Consider the following 23,491-nt stretch of genomic DNA (forward strand, 5'->3'; position numbering starts at 1 on the left):
AACCTAGAAGGCGGAGTTTGCAGTGAGCTGACATCATGCCACTGCACTCCAGCCTGGGTGACAGCAAGACTCCATCTCAAAAAAGAAAAGAAAAATATTAACATTTTAATTCACAGTGTTAGGTTCACAGTATTGCTATGAATAATTCAAAATAAACACTGGGCACAGTGGCTCATGCCTGTAATCCCAGCACTTTGTGAGGCCAAGGTGGGAGGCCAGAAGTTTAAGCCTAGCCTGAGCAACACAGTGAGACCCCTGTCTCTACAAAAAATAAAAAATTAGCCAGGGCATGGCACATGCCTGTAGTCCCAGCTTCTCAGGAGGTTGGGGTGGGAGGATCACTTGGGCCAGGGAGGTCAAGACTGCAATTAGCTTTCAACTTGTGCCACTGCACTCCAACCTGGGTGACAGAGTGAGACCCTGTCTCTAAAAAGAAAAAAACAAACAAACAAAAAAAACCAAAACAAAACCATGTCCTCTAGGTATGGGGGAAAACAAAGTAAAAAGAAGAAAACAACTCTTTGATATAGGGAGTCACAAAGATGTTTATCAATATTTTACTACCTGATTTAATTATTAATTGGTTTAAATAAATGGAAACAGGGATTTGGCAATTTTAGAAAAGACAACTTTGATCCTTAAGTTATTTATTTACTAGAACTTTTGTTTCTGACAGGGATGTGTTTGGCTTAAATGAATACACATGAAAATAAATGAATGTGGGGAAGTAACCAAGAATTTTTTTTTTTTTTTTGAGATAAAGTCTCACTCTGTCACCCAAGCTGGAGTGTAATGGCATGGTCTTGGCTCACTGCAACCTTGCCTCCCGGGTTCAAGTGATTCTCCCACCTCATTGTCTCTTGAGTAGCTGGGACTACAAGTGCGTGCCACCACACCTGGCTAATTTTTGTATTTTTAGTAGAGATGGGGTTTCACTGAGTTGGTCAGGCTGGTCTCGAAGTCCTGATCTCGTGATCCACCACTTTGGCCTCCCAAAGTGTTAGGATTACAAGTGTAAGCCACCACACCCACCTGCAACCAAGAACATTTAAAAGCCAGTTCAAAAAGGCACAGTAGTCTATGGTCCTTGCTACTGGAGAAGCTGTGGTGGGAGGATCACCTGAGTCCAGGAGGTTGAAGCTGCACTTCAGCCTGGGTGACAGAGTGAGACCGTTTCCAAAAAAATCTCACTTATCTTTTTTTTCCATTGATCCTCTTGCCTCAGCCTCTCGAGTAGCTGGGATTAAAGGCACGTGCTACCATGCACAGCTAATTTCGTATTCTTAGTAGAGACAAGGCCTAGCTATGTTGCCCAGGCTACGCTCAAACTCCTGGGCTCAAGCCATCCTCCCGCCTCAGCCTCCCAAAGCACTGGCATTACAGGTGTGCATCAAAATGCTTGGCCTATTGATAATTTTTAATCTAAGATAACAAAGGTCCAGAAGGCAGGGCCAAAAAAGAAAGATACAAAGGATTTTTTTTTTCTTTTCACAGAAGCAGCCATAATAATTTCTAGTAAAATGAAACTATTAACCAAGGTTTTTATTAGAGTGAAAATTACTTTCCTTGGATCAGCATTTTATACAAGGTACTAAAGATAACTGGGGGGAAGAAAGCATACCTCATGATGATGTGGTCTTTCAATGTACTTACTTTTCAACAATTGACTTGGTCTGATCTCGGGCGATGCCAACGTAGTGATCAATCTGGGTCTTTAAGGAAGGAAAATTAGATTCAGTTGTGGCAACATACCAGGTCACCAATTTTCCTGGAGGCATTGCTCTTTTGTCTAGTTTAACCAGTTTTTAAACACTACTGACTAGTCTAGAAAATGAAAACACCCAGTTTTTAAAAGTATTTTTAAAACCTCTGGTTTTAGAATCCAAATTACACCATAAACACCCCATACTTTGTTAAAAACTTTTTTAAAAAAATCACTCATCTTTTGCAGAGGTTAAGTCTTACTTGTTAAGTATTTTCTTTAGAGACACTGGAGTATATAACAGTTTCCAAATACCAGAAACTGTGTGTCTAATCTATTTTCTGTGATCATGTTTGTTATGGCTCTTGTGTAATACTAATTCACTTAATACCAGAAGCCAAAAAGTCTCTCGATGGAAGACTTAATCCATAATGAATAATCTCACAGTTATCTAGTATACTTGGTACACATCATCCAACAATGCAAACACTTGTTCATACACATGGATTACCTTAATAACCTAGAGTTTAAAGTTTCCTTTTAGACACCTGGCTTTTATTCATTTAAGCATTTTTTCTTTTTTTTTTTGAGATGAAGTCTTGCTCTGTCACCCAGGTTGGAGTGTGGTGATGCAATCTCAGCTCACTGCAACCTCCGCCTCCTGGGTTCAAGCAATTCTCCTGCCTCAGCCGCCTGAGTAGCTGGGACTATAAGCGTGTGCCACCACACCGGGCTAATTTTTGTATTTTTGGTAGAGATGGGGTTTCACCATGTTGGCTAGGCCAGTCTCAAACTCCTGAGCTCAAGTGATCTGCCTGCCTCAGCCCCACAAAGTGCTAGGATTACAGGTGTGAGCCACTGCTCCTGGCCTTTTTGAGACAGAGTTTTACTCCCATCACCCAGGCTTGGACTGCAATGGCATGATCTCGGCTCACTGCAACCTCTGCCTCCTGGGCTCAAGTGATTCTCCTGGCTTAGCATAGTAGCTTGAACTACAGGTGCAGGCCACTGCACCTGGCTAATATTTTTTGTAGAGACAGAGTTTTGCCATGTTGTGCAGGCTGGTCTTGAACTCCCGGGCTTAAGGGATCCTTCTGCCTCGGCATCCCAAAGTGCTGGGATTATAGGTATGAGCCACTGCACCTGGCCTAAGCATTTTTTCAACTTACTACTTTTGCATAGAAAATACATCCACATGATTAAAAACTCAAAAGGCATCCACGTTATTAAAAAAAAAAAGTTTCTCTTTCCTAGTCATCTCTCTCCTAATACCCAGTTTCTCTTCTTGGAGGAAACTAATGCCACCACTTTCTTATAGGCACTTGCCTCACAAAATCAGACGGTAGAAATAGTTATACAAAGACTGCTCTGAAATTCAGTGTCTCAAAAATGAACTAAAAGTAGTCATACATCAACTGACACATCTGATTTGGGACAGATAAATGCTTACCTTGTACTTCTCATAGACAATCGGGACACTGAAAATGAGCAATTCAGCTGTAAGACAAAATCATGGGACACAGCAAGTGTATATGAGAGACAGTCACGTCTTAAGACTCAGAGTAACATACATTTATTCTCACAAAATACAAGAAAACACAGATATTCCTAAAATGAGAAATCCTTGTTAGAGCTCCCAATTAAGGCCAGTTAGGCAGCTAATTTAAGGTAGTGTTTAAACAAAACAAAAAAACATCTCTCCAGGTATATAGGCTATTGTCTTTGTACCACAAGTAACAATTACCACATTACCAAAATGGTTTCTATAAACAAGATCCCCATATTTAAACCAAATCTAGACAATTGTCCTTTACTTCCAGCTGTTTTGATATTACTTAAATTTATAATTGAGACCATTTAATAAACCTGTGACCACAAACTCCAGTTCCTCCAGTGCCTACTTCCAGATCTATATGGGTCAAGACTGGGCAATGCACAATGAGTGGAGCCGTGCTGGGCATTCTCTTCACTCTTATTCTTACAAACTACTTCAAAGAGCATGGGCACATTCTCCTTGCCATCTTACCAAGAATGAGAAGGGTGATTCCGTTAAAAACAGCACCAACATAGGTCATCAGCCACATGAAGACAGCCAGCTGTGAAGGCCGATGTCAAAAGGTTAAGCAGGAATAACCATAAGGCAAAATTCACATTAACCGATGTCGTTCTCCTCCAGCTAATTAAGTCTGGATACATTTAGTGATGTGTGACATGGATAACTTCAAATGAAGGTTACTTACTTGTGTTATACATTTGAAGGTAAGTGAGAGAGTTCTCTTAGGTCCTCTGTTCTGATGTTTGTTCCCCAGCAAAAGGCTATATCCTATCTCATTATAGAATGACTGAGATAAGCATATGTCCATTTCTGTCTGATAAAATGCTATGTACTGCTTTTCCTCTGTATTATAACCCAGTCCCTGCTTTTTCTGTTTGATATTTCTTAATTTATAATTGGGACCATTTAATAAACCTGTGACCACAAACTCCAGTTCCTCCAGTGCCTACTTCCAGATCTCTCTGGGTCAAGACCAAAAGCTGCAGAAACAAACTAACCTTCAAGGAGTCAACCAGATCTTCTACCAGAAAGAGACGAATAATGAGTTTCAGGGCCCTGTTGATGTGCACCATGGCAGCATTCATGTAGTTATGGAAAGCTTCCGAGGACAGAGTAATGTCTACGTCCAGGTAGGCTCTTCCAGAAGAAGAAACAACAGTCATACATTTGACATGGAAGAAGATTTTGTTAATACAGTAGTTACTGAGAATGTAAAATTGGTGCCCAGGGTGCATTTTAGAATCTGTAGGAGCATTTTTTTGTTGTCATCAGCTGGGGTGGGGACACACTATCATCCAGTGGGCAGAGGCAAAGATGCTAGATGTCTGCGTGGGACAGTCATGCACACTAAACTGTCCTATGTTCGATGTAACTTTTACTGCCTTATTGTATATTCATGAAGGTGAATCCATTTATAATTAAGAGCCCAGAACATATAAAAACAAGGTACCTTTTTTTCCAGCAGTTTTAATGTATCCTGAAATTTCTAAAACTGTATTTTGTTTATGCTAAAATTTAAGGTTTTTTTGGAAACACTTTGGAAAACCACATTTGTATTTGTAATTAAGAGCCCAGAACACATAAAAATATGGTACTTTTTTTTTTTAGCAGTTTTAATATATCCTGAAGTTTCTAAAACTATTTTGTTTCTACTGAAACTTTACTGTTTTATTTTCTAAAAAACGTTTTGGAAAACCGTATTTGTACTGATGATTATACACGTAGGTCCAAGTATCTTGACTTTTTTTGGTGTAGTCATGTCCAAGCAATTAAATACTGACTGAAAGACAGATTCTTTTATTATAGCTATTTTATCATACCCTTATATCACAATTAGAATATATTTTTTTAAAAATTAAAAGAAACTATGTGCCACTGCACTCCAACCTGAGCAAACAGAGCAAGAGTCCATCTCAAAATAAATAAATAAATTTAAAAATTTTTTTAGGCCAGACTTGGTGGCTCACACCTGTAATCCCAGCACTTTGGGAGGCAGAGGCGGGCAGATCACCTGAGGTCAGGTGTTCAAGACCAGCGCGGCCAACATGGTGAAACCCCATCTCTACAAAAATAGAAAAATTAGCCAGGTATGATGGCAGATGCCTATAACCCCAACTACTTGGGAGCCTGAGGCAGAAGAATTACTTGAACCCGGGGGGCAGAGGTTGCACCACCACACTCCAGCCTGGGCGACAGAGCCAGATTCCATCTCAAAAAAAAGAAAAAGAAATTTTTAGAGATGGAGTCTTGCGATGATGCCCAGGCTGGTCTCCAACTCCTGGCCTCAAGCAGTACTCCTGCCTTGTCTTCCCAAAATAGTAGGATTACAGGCTTGGCAAATGAAACACTTTATAAGTCTGCAACACTATCAAGCAAAAGAAGGGGGTAAAAAAAACCACTAAGACACCAGAGCTTGTTGTAAAATAGTAAAATTTATCCACTCATTCAACAATATTGACTTGTTAAAACTAATTTGTGGCTCACACCTGTAATCCCCAGTACTTTGGGAGTCTGAGGCGGGAGGATCATTGAGCCCAGGAGTTTGAGACCAGCCTGGGCAACACAGTAAAACTCCATCTCTAACAAAAAATAAAAAAAAATAGCTGGGTGTGGTAGTACATGCCTGTAGTCCCAGCTACCTGGGGTGGGGTGGTGGGTTGAGGCAGGAGGATCACTTGAGCTTGGAAGTTCAAGGCTGCAGTGAGCTGTGATCACGCCACTGCACTACAGCCTGGGCAACAGAGCGAGACCTTTACTTAAAAAAGAAAAAACAAGCCAGGTGCAGTGGCTCATGCCTGTAATCGCAGCACTCTGGGAGGCTGAAGTGTAAGGATCACTTGAGCCCAGGAGTTAGTGACCAGCCCAGGCAACACAGCAAGATGCTGTCTCAAAATAAATAAAGAAAATAAAAGAAAAAAGAAAAAAACAAAAAACACAATTTGCATTTATTATTGTTTTTTGAGATGGAGAGAGTGCAGTAGTGGGATCTTGGCTCATTGCAAACTTTGCCCTCTGGGTTCAAGCGATTCTCCTGCCTCAGCCTCCTGAGTGGCTGGAATTACAAGCCCCCACCACCACATCTGGCTAATTTTTGTACATATATATATTTTGAGACGAAGTCTTTCTCTGTCACCAGGTTGGAGTGCATTGGTGATCTCAGCTCACTGTAACCTCTGCCTCCTAGACTCAAGTGAATCTCCTGCCTCAGCCTCTGGAGTAGCTGGGATTACAGGTGCATGCCACCACACCCAGGTAATTTTTTTATATTTACTAAAGACAGGGTTTCACCATCTTGGCCAGGATGGTCTCGATCTCCTGACCTCAAGTGATCTGCCCAACTCAGCCTCCCAAACTGCTGGGATTACAGGCGTAAGCCACCGCGCCCAAACTACAATAACATTTTTAATGCCACATATAGTTGCAAATTATTCCATTTCCACCAAGAGAAAATACAAGCAACATAGGTGCGGACAGAAAACTATTCTTTTGTAGTCCTGAGAGGTCACAGCAAGGTCTCCTTCTCTATGAAAAAACAACTTTTTAGAAACTGTCTATAACTCAATCAGGACAGTTTCAAGTGGGCAAAAAACAACAACAAAAAAGCTGTCATTTGCTCATGTTAAAGTCAACATTGTTTATGGGGTGAGATTTTCAAGAGGAAAGTGTGAAGAAAACATTTGTTAAAGTTATAGCACAATCAGAAAAGCTAGAAATTGTATACCAGAAATGTAGTCAGAAGATCTACTGACTTCACTAAGACTTAATTAAGGCTCTAGTATTAAACTAGTAAGAGATAAGGGGAAATCAGTAATAAACCAAGCGTGAAAACGCTGAGTTCTGATATTACCAACAGCACACACTCAACATCAAGATTCAAAGTCATTTCAAGCCTTACTTATGTGGGGGTTTAAACATGCATTTGGGGCCAGGAAGGATGGCTCATGCCTGTAATCCCAGCACTTTGGGAGGCTGAGGGTGGATCACGAGGTCAAGAGAGCAAGACCGTCCTGGCCAACATGGTGAAACCCCATCTCTACTAAAAATACAAAAATTAGCTGGGCGTGGTGGCGCTCGCCTGTAGTCCCAGCTACTCGGGAGGCTGAGGCAGAAGAATTGCTTGAACCCAGGAAGGGAAGGTTGCAGTGAGCCAAGATCGCACCACTGCACTCCAGCCTGGCAACAGAGTGAGACTCTGTCTCCAAAAAAAAAAAAATTAAAAAATAAATAAAACCATGCACTTGGGACCCCATCTAACTGAGCACTGCTCTAGGTGCTCTGCTTTCCCTGACCTGCTCAAGAATTTAGAGTCCTCTATGAAGGACTCCCTTCAAGGACTCCCTCTTTGAACTTCAAATATGAGCCTTTAATTCGTCAAAAAGTTCTTGGCTCCTAACTTGGCCACTTCTTAAGGTGATTTCAAGGTTTCTAGGGGATGCTTCATGCCACCAATCAGCAGCATTAGGCCCCATAATTCTTGATTTTTAGTCAGGTCTGAGTTTTATACCTATCAGCCTCAGTGAACCATTCCACTAAAATGTAGAATGTTGCTTTTAAGACTTCAACTCACTTGAATGGATGGCCTTCTTCTGACTTCTGTACAGCTTGGATGACAGACTTGTAGACCCTGAAGCTGATGGTGACAGAGAGAAGAGCCAGGATGAGGTAAGAAACCACACTGATGACACTGAAAGCTGCCAGGGAAAGCAGCATGATCAGTGTGGTGCCAAAGACAAACCCAGTCTTCTTCACATCTCGCCAGAAAATCAGATCGTGCACTGACAAAAGAAAAGGAAATATAAGTTATAAGAAAACCAGAGCCACTATGTCTTGCATACCTGTGAAGCCTCACATTAGCACAGAAATACAGGTATGCCCCACTTCAAGAGAATCTGGTTTTGTTTTTTTTAAGAGATAGGGTCTCACTATGTTGCCCAGGCTGGCCTGGAACTCTGGGCTCAAGTAATCCTCCTGCCTCCTCCTGAGTAGCTGGGACTACAGGTGTGTGCCACTGGACTTGGCTCTAACAGAATCTTATAAATGAAAATCAAATTATGTCAGGGGTGATGACTCACGTGGCAAAAGGTTCTTCTGCTATACTGATTAGGTTTCAGGATAGGTTTATAAAAACTTAAGAGCTTATTTCAGCTATGGAAGTATATTGGGATAAAGTGTCATTTAAGTTAAATATTTTGCTGGGTGCAGTGGCTCACGCCTGTAATCCCAGCAATTTAGGAGGCTGAGGCGGGCAGATCACCTGAGGTTGGGAGTTCAACCCCGTCTCTACTTAAAATACAAAATTAGCCAGGTGTGGTGGTGCATGCCTGTAGTCCCAGCTAATCGGGAGGCTGAGGTGGGAGAATCACTTGAACCTGGGAAGCAGAGGTTGTGGTGAGCCCAGATCATGCCATTGCACTCCAGCCTGGGCAATAAGAGCAAAACTCTGTCTCAAAAAAAAAAAAAGGTGGAGGGGGATGGGCACGGTGGCCCACGCCTGTAATCTCAGCACTTTGGGAGGTTGAGGCAGTTGCATCATGAGGTCAGGAGATCGAGACTATCCTGGCTAACATGGTGAAACCCCGTCTCTACTAAAAATACAAAAATTAGCTGGGTGTGGTGGTGTGCGCCTGTAGTCCCAACTACTGGGGAGGCTGAGACAGGAGAATCGCTTGAACCCGGGAGGCAGAGGTTGCAGTGAACTGAGATTGCACCACTGCACTCCAGCCTGGGCGACAGAGTGAGACTCCGTTTAAAAAAAAAAAAATTTTTTTTTGGCAGAAAGGATGATAAAGCACGTGTGGCAAAATCTTGCTGTTAACTAAGCAAACCATGCCTATACATTAGTTGGGTGAACAGACTATAAAACCAAAGCTAACTTTGCCCCAAAGCAGAAATTGGGTCAGGGGCAAAGAAAGTGGTAAATAAAAATAGACCAAACTCTATTAGTGCTAATTACATAGAAACACCAGTCTCCATGTTAATCTGAAAAGAATTCAGGAAGGATTATGGATAGGGGACGATATAATTATTGAAGCCACAATACCCCCTCCCCTCCCCTTTTTGAGACAGGGTCTCACTCTGTCACAAGGGTTGGAGTGCAGTGGCACTATGATTGCTCACTGTAGCCTTTAAACCTGGGTTCAAGCAAACTTCCTACCTCAGCCTCCGAGTAGCTGGAACTACAGGTATGCGCCACTATGTCCAGGTACATTTTTTCTTTTTTGTAGAGACAGGATCTCAATATGGTGCTCAGGCTAGTCTTGAACTCCTGGCTTCAAGCAATCTGCCTGCCTTGGCCTCCCCCTGTGCTGCGATTATAGGCGTGAGCCACCATGCCTGGACAAGCAGCAGTACTCCAAAAGTGAGTGGGGGCCGGGCACAGTGGCTCATGCCTGTAACCCCAACACTTTGGGAGGCCAAGGCAGGCAGATCACCTGAGGTCAGGACTTAGAGACCAACCTGGCCAACATGGCAAAAACCCTGTCTCTGCTGAAAATACAAAAATTAACTGGGCATGGTGGTGCATGTCTGTAGTCCCAGCTAATCGGGAGGCTGAGGTGGGAGAATCGCTTGAACCTGGGAGGCAGAGGTTGCAGTGAGCCCAGATCGCAGCATTGCACTCCAGCCGGGGTGACAGAGCAGAGCAAAACTCTGTCTCAACAACAACAACAACAACAACAACAACAACAACAACAACAACAAAAGGGAGTGGGGCTGGCTGGGAGCGGTGGCTCACGCCTGCAATCCCAGCATATTGGGAGGCTGAGGCGGGCGGGTCACTTGAGGCCAGGAGTTCAAGACCAGCCTGGCCAACGTGGTGAGACACCTGTCTCTACTAAAAATATAAAAAAGAGTTGGGCACAGTGGCACATGCTTTCAATCCCAGCTACTTGGGAGGCTGAGGCACGAGAAATCACTTGAACCTGGGAGGCAGAGGATGTAGTGAGCCAAGATTGTGCCACTGCACTCCAGCCTGGGCGACAGAATAAGATTCTGTTTCAAAAAAAAGTGAGTGGGGCACTATTAATAATTATGTCAGGAAATGGGTTTAAGTACAAGTATTTAGATTTTCCCAGGCTGGATGTCCCGAACCATAAGATCCAGTTGCCCAGGATGGTCCTGGTTTAAAGACACCTCGAAATCTCTGAGTGGTAGCTGCCGGCAATCACCTCCAATCTAGCAATGACATTACTTTTTTTTTGAGACAGAGTCAGGGTTTCACCATATTGGCCAGGCTGGTCTCAACTCTTGACCTCAAGTGATCTGCCCGCTTTGGCTGCCTAAAATGTTGGGATTACAAGCGTTAGCCACCGCGCCTGGCCGACATTATCTTTTACATTTCAGTCTGCGAAGGCTAACTTCACCACAAATAGCTAGAGGACTTTGTTCCCACCCACTCTCTGCTCTCAAAAAAGAGCAAGGGCTTTGGAGTTGGGAGAGACATGGGTTTGAGTCCTGGTAATTTCTTACCATATCACTTTAACATTTCCAAGCCTCCATTTCCTCATCTGAAAAATGAAGAAAATGAAATCTACTTCCTAGAGTTGTTTTAAGGAATACAGAAGGCTAAGACACTGTAAATGACATGCAGTAAATACTTTAATCCAAATGAGGTTAGCTCAAAAGACTGTGATTTGGGATAAAATGAACCTGGGTATGATTCATGTTGACTTGAGGGTACCTAGTTCTTCACCACACTCAGCTACACAACTCTCTTCTGAAACCATTTATTTGAAGACTAACCTTTCTAGAGCCAAAGAACCTTAACTTGAAACCAATAAAACACTAAAAAAATACTGATTATACATAAGAAGTAATCACTGATTTAGAGAATCTGGCTAAGGGATGCAACTTACTAGGAGAAAGAAGAGCTATTGTGACTTCTGATGGGAACCCAGGAGTTCCAGATAGTGATGCTGCAAAGGAGAGAAAGAATTGGGAGGCAACTCAGGCTCACCTGATTGAAATAAGAGATTGAACAGAAGAACTTAATAGAATGCTGCCTGCTTAAGAGTGAATTCCTATAGTCAGAGTTCAAGTATATACATGTTAAGAGTTCATGTAACTACCAGAAAAGTTTCAACATAGAAGACTTAGAGAGCTGACATCATCAGTAGTAGAATAAAGCAATACCATGTGCCTCTGGCCATAGTGCATGCACTGAGGAGGACACAACATCACTTCTATAGTATTCCCACTCCAAACATGTAACCTGCATCTAATAAGAAAACACCAGACCAACCCAGATTGAGAAATATTCTACAAAACAACTGGCCTGTAGTCTTCAAAAATATCAATGGTATGGAAGAAGTAAGGCTGAGGAACTTACTTCTTTTAATCTTAATTCTCAGATTAAAGGAGAGTACAAAGACAGGATGAGGCAGAAAATGTGATCCCAGACTCTGGATAAGGGGTAAACACCGCTATAAAGACATCATTGGTACAACTGACAAAATTTAAATGTGGACTATATAGTTAATAAAAGTACTGCTATCAATGTTTAATTTCCTAAATTACTGTTAAATTTCCTTAACAATAACTTTTGTTGTTTATGTAAAACAAACAAAAATGTTTTTGTTCAAAGGAAACACACTCCAAAGTAAGTGTAAGGAGGCAGAATGTTTGCAGTCAGCTCTCAAATGGTTCAGGAAAAAAGACATCTATCTATAATGAGAGGGAAGGAGTCATAAAACACATATAGTGGCCAAATGTTAACAACTGGTGAACTAGACTAGGTTAAGATTATACAGGAGTTCCTTGTAGCACACTTGTAATTCTTATATGAATTAAAAATATTTGAAAGACAGGAAGAGAAAGCTTACAGGATAAGGGTGGGACCCAGGGAGAAAAGGACATTGATGTATCAGAGAAGGAAAAGGGATAAAGGCTGGGCGTGGTTGCTCACGCCTATAATCCCAGCACTTTGGAAGGCCAAGGTAGGCAGATCATGAGGTCAGGAGATCGAGACCATCCCGACTAACACGGTGAAACCCCGTCTCTTAAAAAAAAAAGGTAGGGGGGATAAAGACGACAGGTTCCTAAATGCAAATCAGATGTTCTACCTTTAGGCTGGGTGCAGCAGCTCACGCCTGTAATCCCAGCACTTTGAGAGGCCAAGGTAGGCAGATCACTGGATGTCAGGAGTTTGAGACCAGCCTGGTCAACATGGCAAAACCCAGTCTCTACTAAAAATACAAAAATAAGCCGGGTATGGCGGCGCACCCCTGTAATACCAGCTACTTGGAATGCTGAAGCAGGAGAATCACTTGAACCTGGGAGGTGGAGGTTGCAGTGAGCCGAGATCGCACCACTGCATTCCAGCTTGGGCAATAGTGAGACCTCTGTCTCAAAAAACACCTTTGTGCAAATTAGAAGAAGCTACACTGTCCTCATGCATGTTACTGCCATCTGCTGGAAAACTGTCATAAGAAATATTCAAACCTAAAAAGATAACAAGTGTAAATGGTGCCCCAGATGTGTGCAATAAACCTGCATAATAGTATAGGCCCTGGGCTCAGCCTTAAGATAAATGGTGAAATTATGGTCTGGGATAGAAAAGGGACATACTGACTGAAAAGAGGATAACGGAGGAAGAGCTTGGAAAAGATGGTTCAACACATCCAGCCTCTCTCTGGAATGCTCTTCCCCAACTCCCCATGGCTTGCTCCTTTACTTCATTCAGGTCTTAGTGCAGGGCTACTTCCTCAGACACTGCCCACCCGAACTAACATCTCCCACTTTCAGTTCCCTTCAACAGCTTTATTTTTCTTCTGAGCACCTACTATTTTATTTGTAACAGGCTCTTCACAGTTGTTACTGAATGCTTAAACATGGGGCCAAGCTAATGACCAAAAGATAGCAAAACCATTTATTTCCTAATAATTCCCCTTAAACTAGTCAACTTTTTACACATGATTCTATTGACCAGAGAAGACTAAGGATTCCAAGTATAGAACACCAAAGGAAGGAAACTGGCATAGTTTTTGAAAAACTTTTCCCTCTCTAATACCTTGGAGAAGAGGATGAAAAATATGAAGAAAAAGTGAGAAATGAGGCAGGTGCTAATAGTTTAAAATATGAAGCCACTAGACTTACACTAGTTTCTTTTTTTTTTTTTTTGAGACAAAGTTTTGCTCTTGTTGCCAGGTAGAAGCACAATGGTACCATCTCAGCTCACTGTAACCTCCACCTCCTGGTTCAAGCGATTCTCCTGCCTCAGCCTCCTGAGTAGCTGAGATTACAGACACCTGCCACCACGCCCGACTAATTGTTGTATTTTTAGTAGAGATGGGGTTTCACCATCTGGTCAGGCTGGTCTTGAACTCCTGACCTCAGGTGATCCACCTGCCTCAGCCTCCCAAAGTGCTGGGATTTCAGGCATGAGCCACCATGCCCAGCCTTCTAGTGTTTATTTTATAACCAACAAGAGGCTGCATGGTTTGTGTCCATGAAATTTTTCTTCTTCCTTTTTTTTTTTTTGGAAACAAGGTCTGGCTGTATCACCCAGGCTGCAGTGCAGTGGCACAATCTTCACCCATTGCAACCTCTGCCTCCTGGGCTCAAGCCATCCTTCCATCTTAGCCTCCTGAGCAGCTAGGACTACAGGTGTGGACTACCATGCCAGGTTGATTTTTCTATTTTTTGTAGAGACAGGGTTTTGTCATGTTGCCTATGTTGATCTCGAACTCATGAGCTCAAGCAATCCACTGGCCTTGGCCCCCCAAAGTGCTGGAATTATAGGCGTGAGCCCAGCAGAAATTTTCTTTTCATTCTCTTCTATTTTCATTTACCTGTTCCAGCTACCTGAGTATAGTACAGTTATGCACTAAACGACATGTGGACAACGAGGGACCACATTTATGAACATGGTCCCATAAGATTATAATACTGTATTTTTATTGTACCTTTTTAATGTTTAGATGCACAAATACTAGGCATTGTGTCACAACTGCCTACAGTATCCAATATAGTGTAACATGCTGTACGGACCTGTGGCCTAGGAGCAATAGATGATACCGTATTGCATAGGTATGTAGCAGTATACCTTCTAGGTTTATGTAAGTTACCTATGGTATTTGCCCAATGATGAAATCACCTAATGACATGTTTCTCTGAATGTATCCCCCTGGTAAGCAATGGATAACTACTTTTTAAAACAGGAAATTATTTTTTAATGTATTGTCTTTACTTCCTTTCCCACCTTTATCTTCCTTCATCAAGTTTTTGTTTGTTTTCTGAGACAGAGTCTCACTCTTGTTGCCCAGGCTGGAGTGCAGTGGCTCAATCTCCGCTCACCACAACCTCCACCTCCTGGGTTCAAGTAATTCTCCTGCCTCAGCTTCCCGAGTAGCTGGGACTACAGGTGTGTACTACACACCCAGCTAATATTTGTATTTTTAGTAGAGACGGGGTTTGACCATGTTGGCCAGGCTGGTCTCGAACTCCTTGGCCTCCCACAGTGCTGGGATTACAGGCGTAAGCAACGGCACCTGGTCCTTTCATCAAGTTTTATTAAGTGCCTATCATATACCAGGCAAGTGCTAGGAGCCAGGAATACAACATAACACTGAACAAGGCAAATGAAATCCTTACTTATGTTCTAGTGGGGGATGAAAAGCAATGACACAGCTGGACATGGTAGCTCACGCCTGTAATCCCAGCACTTTGGGAGGCCAAGGCAGGAGGATCACTTGAGATCAGGAGTGTGAGACCAGCCTGAAAGGCAAAGACATGTTACGGATCTGATGATTAAAGGAGGAGAAATTTCCTTATGAAACACTTCTATTTTCTCAACGAAAAGGAACCAAAGTCATCAGCTGGGGTGGGTCAAGTGGGTAAAGAAGGTGTGTGGAATGAGAAAATGATGTGAAATCCTTGTTTCAGAGAGTGAGAAAGTGTTTTAAAATTCTTAGAAGAAAATATGGGTGCAAATCTTCATGACCTTGGGTTAGGCAATAGTCCCTTAGTTGCGACACCAAAAACATAAATGACAAAAAAAAAAAATATATATATATATATATATATATATATATAAATTTGACATCAAAATTAAAAACCTTTGTGTTATAAATGGTACCATCAAGAAAGTGATGAGAAAATGTACAGAATGAGAATATACTTGCAATTTATATATCTGATAAGGTATTCATGTCCAGAATATATTTAATATATAAAGAATTAGATAACTCAACAACAAAAAGGAAAATAACCCAACTGAAAAATAAGCAAAGGCTCTGAATATACATCTCTCCAAAGAAGATATGCAAAGAGCCAATAAGCACATGAAAAAATGCTAAACATCATTAGTCGTCAGGGAAATGCAAATTGAAACCACAGTGAGCCCACTAGGATGGCTATAATTTTAAAAAACAATACTAGTGAAGAGGTGGAGTACTTAGAACCCTCTAAGTGGGAATGTAAAATAGTGTAGCTGCTTTGTAAAACAATTTGGGAGTTAATCAAAAAGTTAAATAGAGTTTTGATATGACCCAACAATTCCATCTTAGATTGTAAATACCCAGGCAAAGCAGTAAAGATAAATTGATAGTATTAAAGTACCTATAATTAGGCCAGGTACAGTGGCTCACACCTGTAATCCCAGCACTTTGGGAGGCTGAGGCAGGAGGATCACCTGAGGTCAGGAGTTCAAGACCAGCCTGGCCAACATGGTGAAACCCTGTCGCTACTAAAAATACAAAAATTAGGATGGTGGCGTGCGCTTGAAGTCCTAGCTACTTGGGGAGGCTGGGGCAGAATTGCTTGAATCTGAGAGGTGGAGGTTGCAGTGAGCCGAGATCACGTCACTGCACTCCAGCCTGGGCGACAGAGTGGGACTCTGTCTCAAAAAAATAAACACATAAATTTTTAAAAAGCATCTATATTAGTAAAGAAGACAGATCACAAATCAATGATCTCAGCTTTAACCTAAAGAAGTTAGAAAAAAAACAACTTGGGTGGGGAGCAGTGGCTCACGTCTATAATCCCAACACTTTGGGAGGCCAAGGTGGGAAGATCACTAATTGCCCAGGAGTTTGAGACCAGCTTGGCCAACATGGTGAAATGCCACCTCTACCAAAAATACAAAAAAAAAAAAAAAAAAAAAAATAGCCGGGTATGGTGGCGGGCGTCTGTAATCCCAGCTACTCGGGAGGCTGAGGCAGGAGAATCGCTTGAACTCAAAAGGTGGAGGTTGCAGTGAGCCAAGATCACGCCACTGCACTCCAACCTGGGCAAGAGTGTGAGATTCCGTTGCAAAAAAAAAAAAAAAATTAGCTGGGCCTGGTGGTGTGCTAGTGTAATCCCAGCTACTCACTCAGGAGGCTGAGGCAGAAAAATCTCTTGAACCTGGGAGGTGGAGGTTGCAGTGAGCTTAGATTGCACCACTTCACTTCAGACTGGACAAAAGAGCGAAGATCCATCAAAAAAAAAAAAAAAAAAAAAAAAAAAATTGTGGGTGGGGGGAGAAAAAGAAAAAAGTAGGCAACCAAATCGGAAAATAGTAAAACTGTCTTTATTTACAGATGGCATGATTGCTTATGCAGAAAATCTGATGGAATCTACAAAAAAAGCTACTAGGACTAATAAACAAGTTTAGCAAGATTGCATAATACAAAGTTAACATACAAAATCAATTGTTTTTCCATATATTAGTATTAACCATTAGAAACTGAATTTAAAACAACATTTAAAATAGCATAAAAATATAAAATACTGGCCGGGCACAAAGGCTCACGCTTCTAATCCCAGCACTTTGGGAGGCTGAGGTGGGCAGATCACCTGAGGTCAGGAGTTCGAGACCAGCCTGACCAACATGGCAAAACCCCATCTCTACTAAAAATATAAAAGTTAGCCGAGCATGGTGGTGCATACCTGTAGTTTCAGCTATTGGGGAGGCTGAGGCAGGAGAATCACTTGAACCTAGGAGGCAGAGGTTGCAGTGAGCTGAGATCATGCCACTGCACTCCAGCCTGGTCAACAGAGCAAGACTCTGCTTCAAAAATAAATAAATAAATAAATGCCAGGCACAGTGGCTCACACCTGTAATCTCAGCATTTTGGGAGGCCAGGTGGATCACTTGAGGTCAGGAGTTCGAGACCAGCCTGACTAACATGGTGAAATCTCATCTCTACTAAAATGTGTAGTGGCACACGCCTGTAGCCCCAGCTACTCAGGAGGCTGAGGCATGAGAATCACTTGAACCCGGGAGGCGGAGGTTGCAATGAGCTCACAAGATCATGCCACCACACTGCAGCCTGGGCAACAAGAGTGAAACTCTGTCTCAAAAAAGTAATAAATAAATTAAAATATAATAAAATATATAAAGACTATTTCACCCTTTAATGCTTCCTGGCTTCTACTTGGCCATGGATCCCCACCTAGTAAAATACTTTATCCCCAGCTTTAGAGTTAGTTCAACATAGAAATGACTCTGGCTCCAGACTGCCTCGGTTTATATTCTCTTCCATTTGCCAGCTGTGTGATTTTGGACAAGACACTCAATCTCTCTCTGCATTGGGTTCCTCATTTGTAAAAGAGAATAATACAACATCTACTTCATAGGGATGTTGCCAGGATTAAGTGAATTAATGTGTAGAAGTGCTTAGAATACTGTTGATTAGACAGTAACACAATGTTAGCCATTATTATTAATTTGACTGACAATCTCTGCTATAATTATAACAGAAAATTTAAGAATTGAAGTTAAAGTTAGCTATAGAGCAACAAGATTTTTTTCTTTCCTCTTTGTTGGCAGTAAGATACATAGAAATTAAAGGTGGCTCATGACTGTAATCCCAGAACTTTGGGAGGTGGAGGCTGGAGGACTGCTTGAATCCTAAGAGTTTGAGACCAGCCTGGGCAACATAGTGAGACCCTGTATTTAAAAAAAAAAAAAAAAAAAAAAGGCGGGTGCAGTGGTTCACACCTGTAATCCCAGCACTCTGGGAGGCCAAGGCAGGCAGATCACGAGGTCAGGAGTTCGAGACCAGCCTAGCCAACATGGTGAAACCTTGTCTCTACTAAAAATAAAAATAAAAAAATTAGCCAGGGGGCGGAGGTTGCAGTAAGCCGAGATCACGCCACTGCACTCCAGCCTGGGTGACAGTATAAGACTCCGCTTAAAAAAAAAAAAAAAGCTAAGATGGGGAGATTAGAAAGGGCCTTGTTAACCAAATCTATTTTTTATGTATACACCTCCATATAAGCTTTTCTATGAAAAAGCATTGCACTATCAGAACAATGATTGAATAGAGTAGGGTGTAAAGGATATACAGAGGCAGAGGACCAGGAGGTAAAGCCAGTATGATATATCACCTATGGGGCAGACCAGACCAGCATAGAGTATAGATTTGGGAGTTATCAACATGCAGGCAGTAATTTGAAGCTACAGAAACAGAAGAGATCACTTTGAGGCATCTCAACACCTCAAATTCCACACATCAAAGAAAACATCATCTTTGAGTGACACTCTTCCCTGATCAGAAAATAGTTCTACCAGCCACTCAGAAACCCAAGACAAATACAGAAATAGGGTTCACTCTTCCTTCTCCCTCATCAACTACACTCAAACAATCAGGGCTGGTTAAAGTCTTTTCCTTTTTTTTTTTTTTTTTTGAGACAGACAGAGTCTCGCTCTCACTCAGGCTGGAGTGCAATGGTGTGATCTTGGCTCACTGCAACCTCTGCCTCCCGGGTTCAAGCAATTCTCCTGCCTTAGCCTCCTGAGTAGCAGGGACTACAGGTGCTCGACACCACGCCCAGCTAATTGTTTATACTTTTAGTAGAGATGGGGTTTCATCATGTTGGCCAAGATGGTCTTGATTTCTTGACCTCGTGATCCGCCTGCCTCGGCCTCCCAAAGTGCTGGGATTACAAGCATGAGCCACCACGCCTGGCCAAAGTCTATCTTTTTCAATCTATCAGAAAAAAATAAAATCTTTTGATTAAGAGTCTTAAACATTTTTATTACTTAAATTTACCTTCTATGAGCAGACTCTTTAGAGATGACTGTCTAAGTCAGTGGCTCTCAGCTGGGTGTGAGATGGGACAAAGGATGGATGGGGAGTAGGCCCTGACTCCTGGGATGGTGCATGTTACCTTTTTCAAGCTATGAACAAATTATTGCTTGATTCTGATGTGTGTCAGGTAGAGAATCACTACTGAAGAGAGCCACTGATATTGACAGGGAATGTCCTTTTTACTGGGTGTGCTATGTGCATCTTGGGTGTTCTAAAACAGAAGAGAATAACGTGAGGCAATGGGCTAACAAACTGCCACACTAGTGCACAACCTTACAGAGACAGAATGAAGCCTTGGCGAGTCTCTTCCTAAGGTCCTATGGGGAAGTGACCCAAGCTAGTTCAACAATAAAAAGCCAAAAATTCTCAAAAGAACGAAGTCAGTATTCCCATACTTTTCAGGTTATAACTTTATCTTTAATATTATACCACTTAAAATTTTTTTCATTTAAAAGACCTTACTTTTTTCTCTTTTCATGATTCACTACATAAGTAAAATTACTAATTTCTCCATTATATTATATAAAACATCTGTCAAGGAATGTCTGCACCAAGAGTATTTATATTGCTGGTGGAATTACGAGTGATTCCTTCATTTTATTTTCCAAATTTTCTGTAATGTGGCCATATTACTTTTATTTTAAAAACTTGAAGGTATTTATTTTAAAGTTTTATTCAATTACCTATTCTTGTCCGTGTTATTTAAGGATGCTGGCTGCAGTACCCATGTTACACCTGAAGAGGGCGCTAACACATTCAATGGTAATGTGGCCAAGTAAAAAGGAAATCAGTCTTGTGCCATTTCCAGCAGGAACAGCAGTAAACCTTACTGATTCCTCACCCATTAGTTTTATTATTGAATTTGGGGAAGACTCTTGTTTTCATTCTAACTAGTCATTCCAAAAGGTCAATTGACTTTTCCAAGTATACATCTCAAAGGTAGGAAAGAAGAGCTGTTCAAACACTTAGTCTGAAAAGGAACAAATGTGAAATAAATTTCAAGGTTTAGTAGTCTATCAGCTTTACCTTTTTCTTCTTCTTCTTTTTTTTAAGACAGGGTCTCACTCTGTCACCCAGGCTGGAGTGCAGTGGTGTGACTATGGCTCACTGCAGCCTTGACTTCCTGAGCTCAGGTGATCCTCCTGCCTCAGCCTCAAGTAGCTGGGACTATAGGTGCAAGCCACCATGCCTGGCTATTTTATTTTTTTTATTTTATGTAGAGATGGGGGTCTCAATTTGTTGCCCACACTGGTCTTAAACTCCTGGGCTCAAGCGATCTGTCCTCCTTGGCCTCCCAAAGTGTTGAAATTAGGGGCGTGAATCACTGCAGCCAGCTACTTCAGTTTTTAAGAACAAATAAAACTCCAAATTAAGGATCTGTACAATACATTCCACCTTCCTTGTAACCATTTCTCAAAATTTGTCAATATATAACACATCTCTAAGAACATTCAAAAATCCCTGAAATAACTAAAAGGAAAAAAAAAGGCCATGCTTTATGACCTCAAAAAGGAAACTGTTAATAAAGGGGAAACAGGCAGTTAAGCTTTCTTATGAACAATTTATGTAAAGACAAAGATGCAGACATTTTTACATAGATTATTTTTCTTTGGTTACTCTCACATTAAGTTATAATAAATGAAGCCACTTTTGAGTTGCAAAAGAGATATCAGGTGATGTGTCTGTAAACTCAGATCCAAATTTTGTGGCTGCAGAAATGGGTTAATAATCTGCTCTGCTACAGATTTATCCTTAACCAAAGAAATCCACCCCAACCCCCACCAAAAGGCACAGAAAGATCATTGACAGGATACAAAGCCGTCACTGTCAAAGAAAGACACACATACTTTTGGCCACAGATAAGTCTGGCAGCAGGCCAGAGAAATATGTAGAAACCCCTTTCAAACTAACATTCATCTCACACTCTCAGAAAAAAGTTTTTTGTTCATTAAAATAACCTATTATCCCCTTTGCCCTCAATTCAGATTTATAAAACAGAAAACAAAATGGCATTGTCTACCCCTCCCCAAATGAATAGTATGGATCTAAAAATGTGAACTTTGGACCTTAGTTACCTGTTACCTAAACAGTATTTTTCTTTCTTTCTTTTTTTTTTTTTTTTTTTGAGACGGAGTTTCGCTCTGTTGAGCAGGCTGGAGTACAGTGGTGTGATCTTGGCTCACTGCAACCTCTGCCTCCTGGGTTCAAGCAATTCGCTTGCTTCAGTCTCCCTGGTAGCTGGGGCTACAGGCACTGCCACCAAACCCTGCTAAGAGGCTGAGGTGGGAGGATCCCTTGAGCCCAGGAGGCTGCAGTGAGCTAGGACTGCTACACTGCACTCTGGCCTGGGCAACAGAACGAGACCCTACTGCAGTGGGGGGAAAAGAAAAGGATTCTATAGCAGCTTTCAAGACTTCTCCCTTGTTGTGTCCTGTATAACTTTCCCCTGTCCCTAAATGTGGGCAGAACCTGTGAATATGATGGGACAGCCATTCTAATTTTTGCGTTTGAGTTGTATATACAGTCACTCCTTGGCATCTGAAGGGGATTGGTTCCAGGATCCCCAAGGATATAAAAATCCATGGAAGCCCATGTCCCTTATATAAAATAGCATGGTATTTGTACATGGTATTTGCATATAACCCAGGCACATCTGTTTGGATACTTATTGATTTATTGATTGACTGATTGACAGTCTTGGCTCTGTTGCCTGGGCTGGAGTGCACTGGTGTGATCTTGGCTCACTGCAACCTCCACCTCCCAGGTTCAAGCAATTCTCCTGCCTCAGTCTCCTGTGTAGCTGGGACTACAGGCAAATGCCACCACATCCAGCTAATTTTTTGTATTTGTAGTAGAGACAGGGTTTTCACCATGTTAGCCAGGATGGTCTCCATCTCTTGACCTCAAGTGATCCACCTGCCTTGGCCTCCCAAAGGGCTGGGATTACAGGCATGAGCCACCATGCCCAGCCCTGTTTGGATACTTTAAATCATCTCTAGACTACTTATAATACAATATAAATGCTATCTAAATTGCTGTTATATTGTATTGTTTATTTATATTATTATTATTTTTTTTGAGATGGAGTCTCACTCTTGTTGCCCAAGCTGGAATGCAATGCTGGGATCTTGGCTCACTGCAACCTCTGCCTCCTGGGCTCAAGCAACTCACCTGCTTCAGCCTCCCGAGTAGCTAGGATCATAGTTACACACCACCACACCCAGCTAGTTTTTGTATTTTTAGTAGAGACGGGGTTTCACCATGTTGGCCAGGCTGGTCTTGAACTCCTGACTTCAGGAGGTGCTCCCCTCCATCTCAGCCTCCTGAAGTGCTGGGATTACAGGCGTGAGTCACCACACCCAGCCTTTATATTATTATTGTTTTTTCTTTTCTATTTTCAATCCTAGGTTGGTTGAACCCAAGGATGCAGAACCTGTAAAATGCAGAGGATTGACTATGTAAGATTTTCCTGATGGCTCTAAAGAAGTAAGCTACCATGTTGTGAGAGGGCCATGAGGTTACGACCTGTAGGCAACATCTAGAAGCTGAGCATGATTCCCCCAGCTGACATCCAGGGAGAAAGAAAGTGGGTATCTCCTTCTACAACTTCCAGGAACTGAATTCTGTCAACAACCAGCCAGTTTGGAAACAAAGAGGTCCCTGAGTCTCAGATGAGATCACAACCCTGGTGAGACCCTGAGCAGGAGGATCATGCCCAGAATGCTGACCCATGAAAGCTGTGAGATAATAAATTTAAGTTGCTAAGTTTGTGGTAATTTGTTATTTCTGGGTTCTCTGTTTCTTTACTTGTAGACTCTTGCCAGTACCATACTGTCTTTATTATTGGAGTTTTTTTTTGAGACCGAGTCTTGCTCAGCCACTCAGGCTAAAGTGCAGTATTGCGATCTCGGCTCACTGCAACCACTGTCTTCTGGGTTCAAGTGATTCTTCCATCTCAACCTCCCAAGTAGCTGGGATTACAGGTACCTGCCATCATGCCAGGCTAATTTTTGTATTTTGGTAGAGACGGGGTTTCACCATGTTGGCCAGGCTGGTCTTGAGCTCCTGACCTCAGGTGATCCACCTGCCTCGGCCTCCCAAAGTGCTGGATTACAGGCGTGAGTCACCACGCTTGGCATTACTGGAGTTTTATAATGTCTTTAAATAAATGTTCCAAGTTCTCCAATTTTGTTCTTTTTAAAAGATTGCTTTAGATTTGGT

The 23,491-nt window shown here is 42.0% G+C and overlaps 1 protein-coding gene across 2 annotated transcripts in view; it reads right to left on the minus strand.

Moving 5' to 3' along the window:
• Positions 1-23,491, minus strand: part of RTN3 (reticulon 3) — a 69,267-nt gene that overhangs the window by 2,405 nt on the left and 43,371 nt on the right. For both annotated transcript variants that reach the window (XM_064364791.1, XM_012463150.3), the window contains 5 exons: positions 7,825-8,032; positions 4,256-4,394; positions 3,729-3,798; positions 3,153-3,199; positions 1,654-1,712 (listed from right to left, as the gene is read on the minus strand). In XM_064364791.1, the coding sequence (XP_064220861.1) occupies positions 1,654-1,712; positions 3,153-3,199; positions 3,729-3,798; positions 4,256-4,394; positions 7,825-8,032 (523 nt within the window). The remainder of the gene's footprint in view (positions 1-1,653; positions 1,713-3,152; positions 3,200-3,728; positions 3,799-4,255; positions 4,395-7,824; positions 8,033-23,491) is intronic.

Source organism: Aotus nancymaae, unplaced genomic scaffold, assembly GCF_030222135.1.
Source record: "Aotus nancymaae isolate 86718 unplaced genomic scaffold, 86718_ANA_hifiasm-v0.15.2.pri h1tg000059l, whole genome shotgun sequence".
NCBI classification, from domain to species: domain Eukaryota; kingdom Metazoa; phylum Chordata; class Mammalia; order Primates; family Aotidae; genus Aotus; species Aotus nancymaae.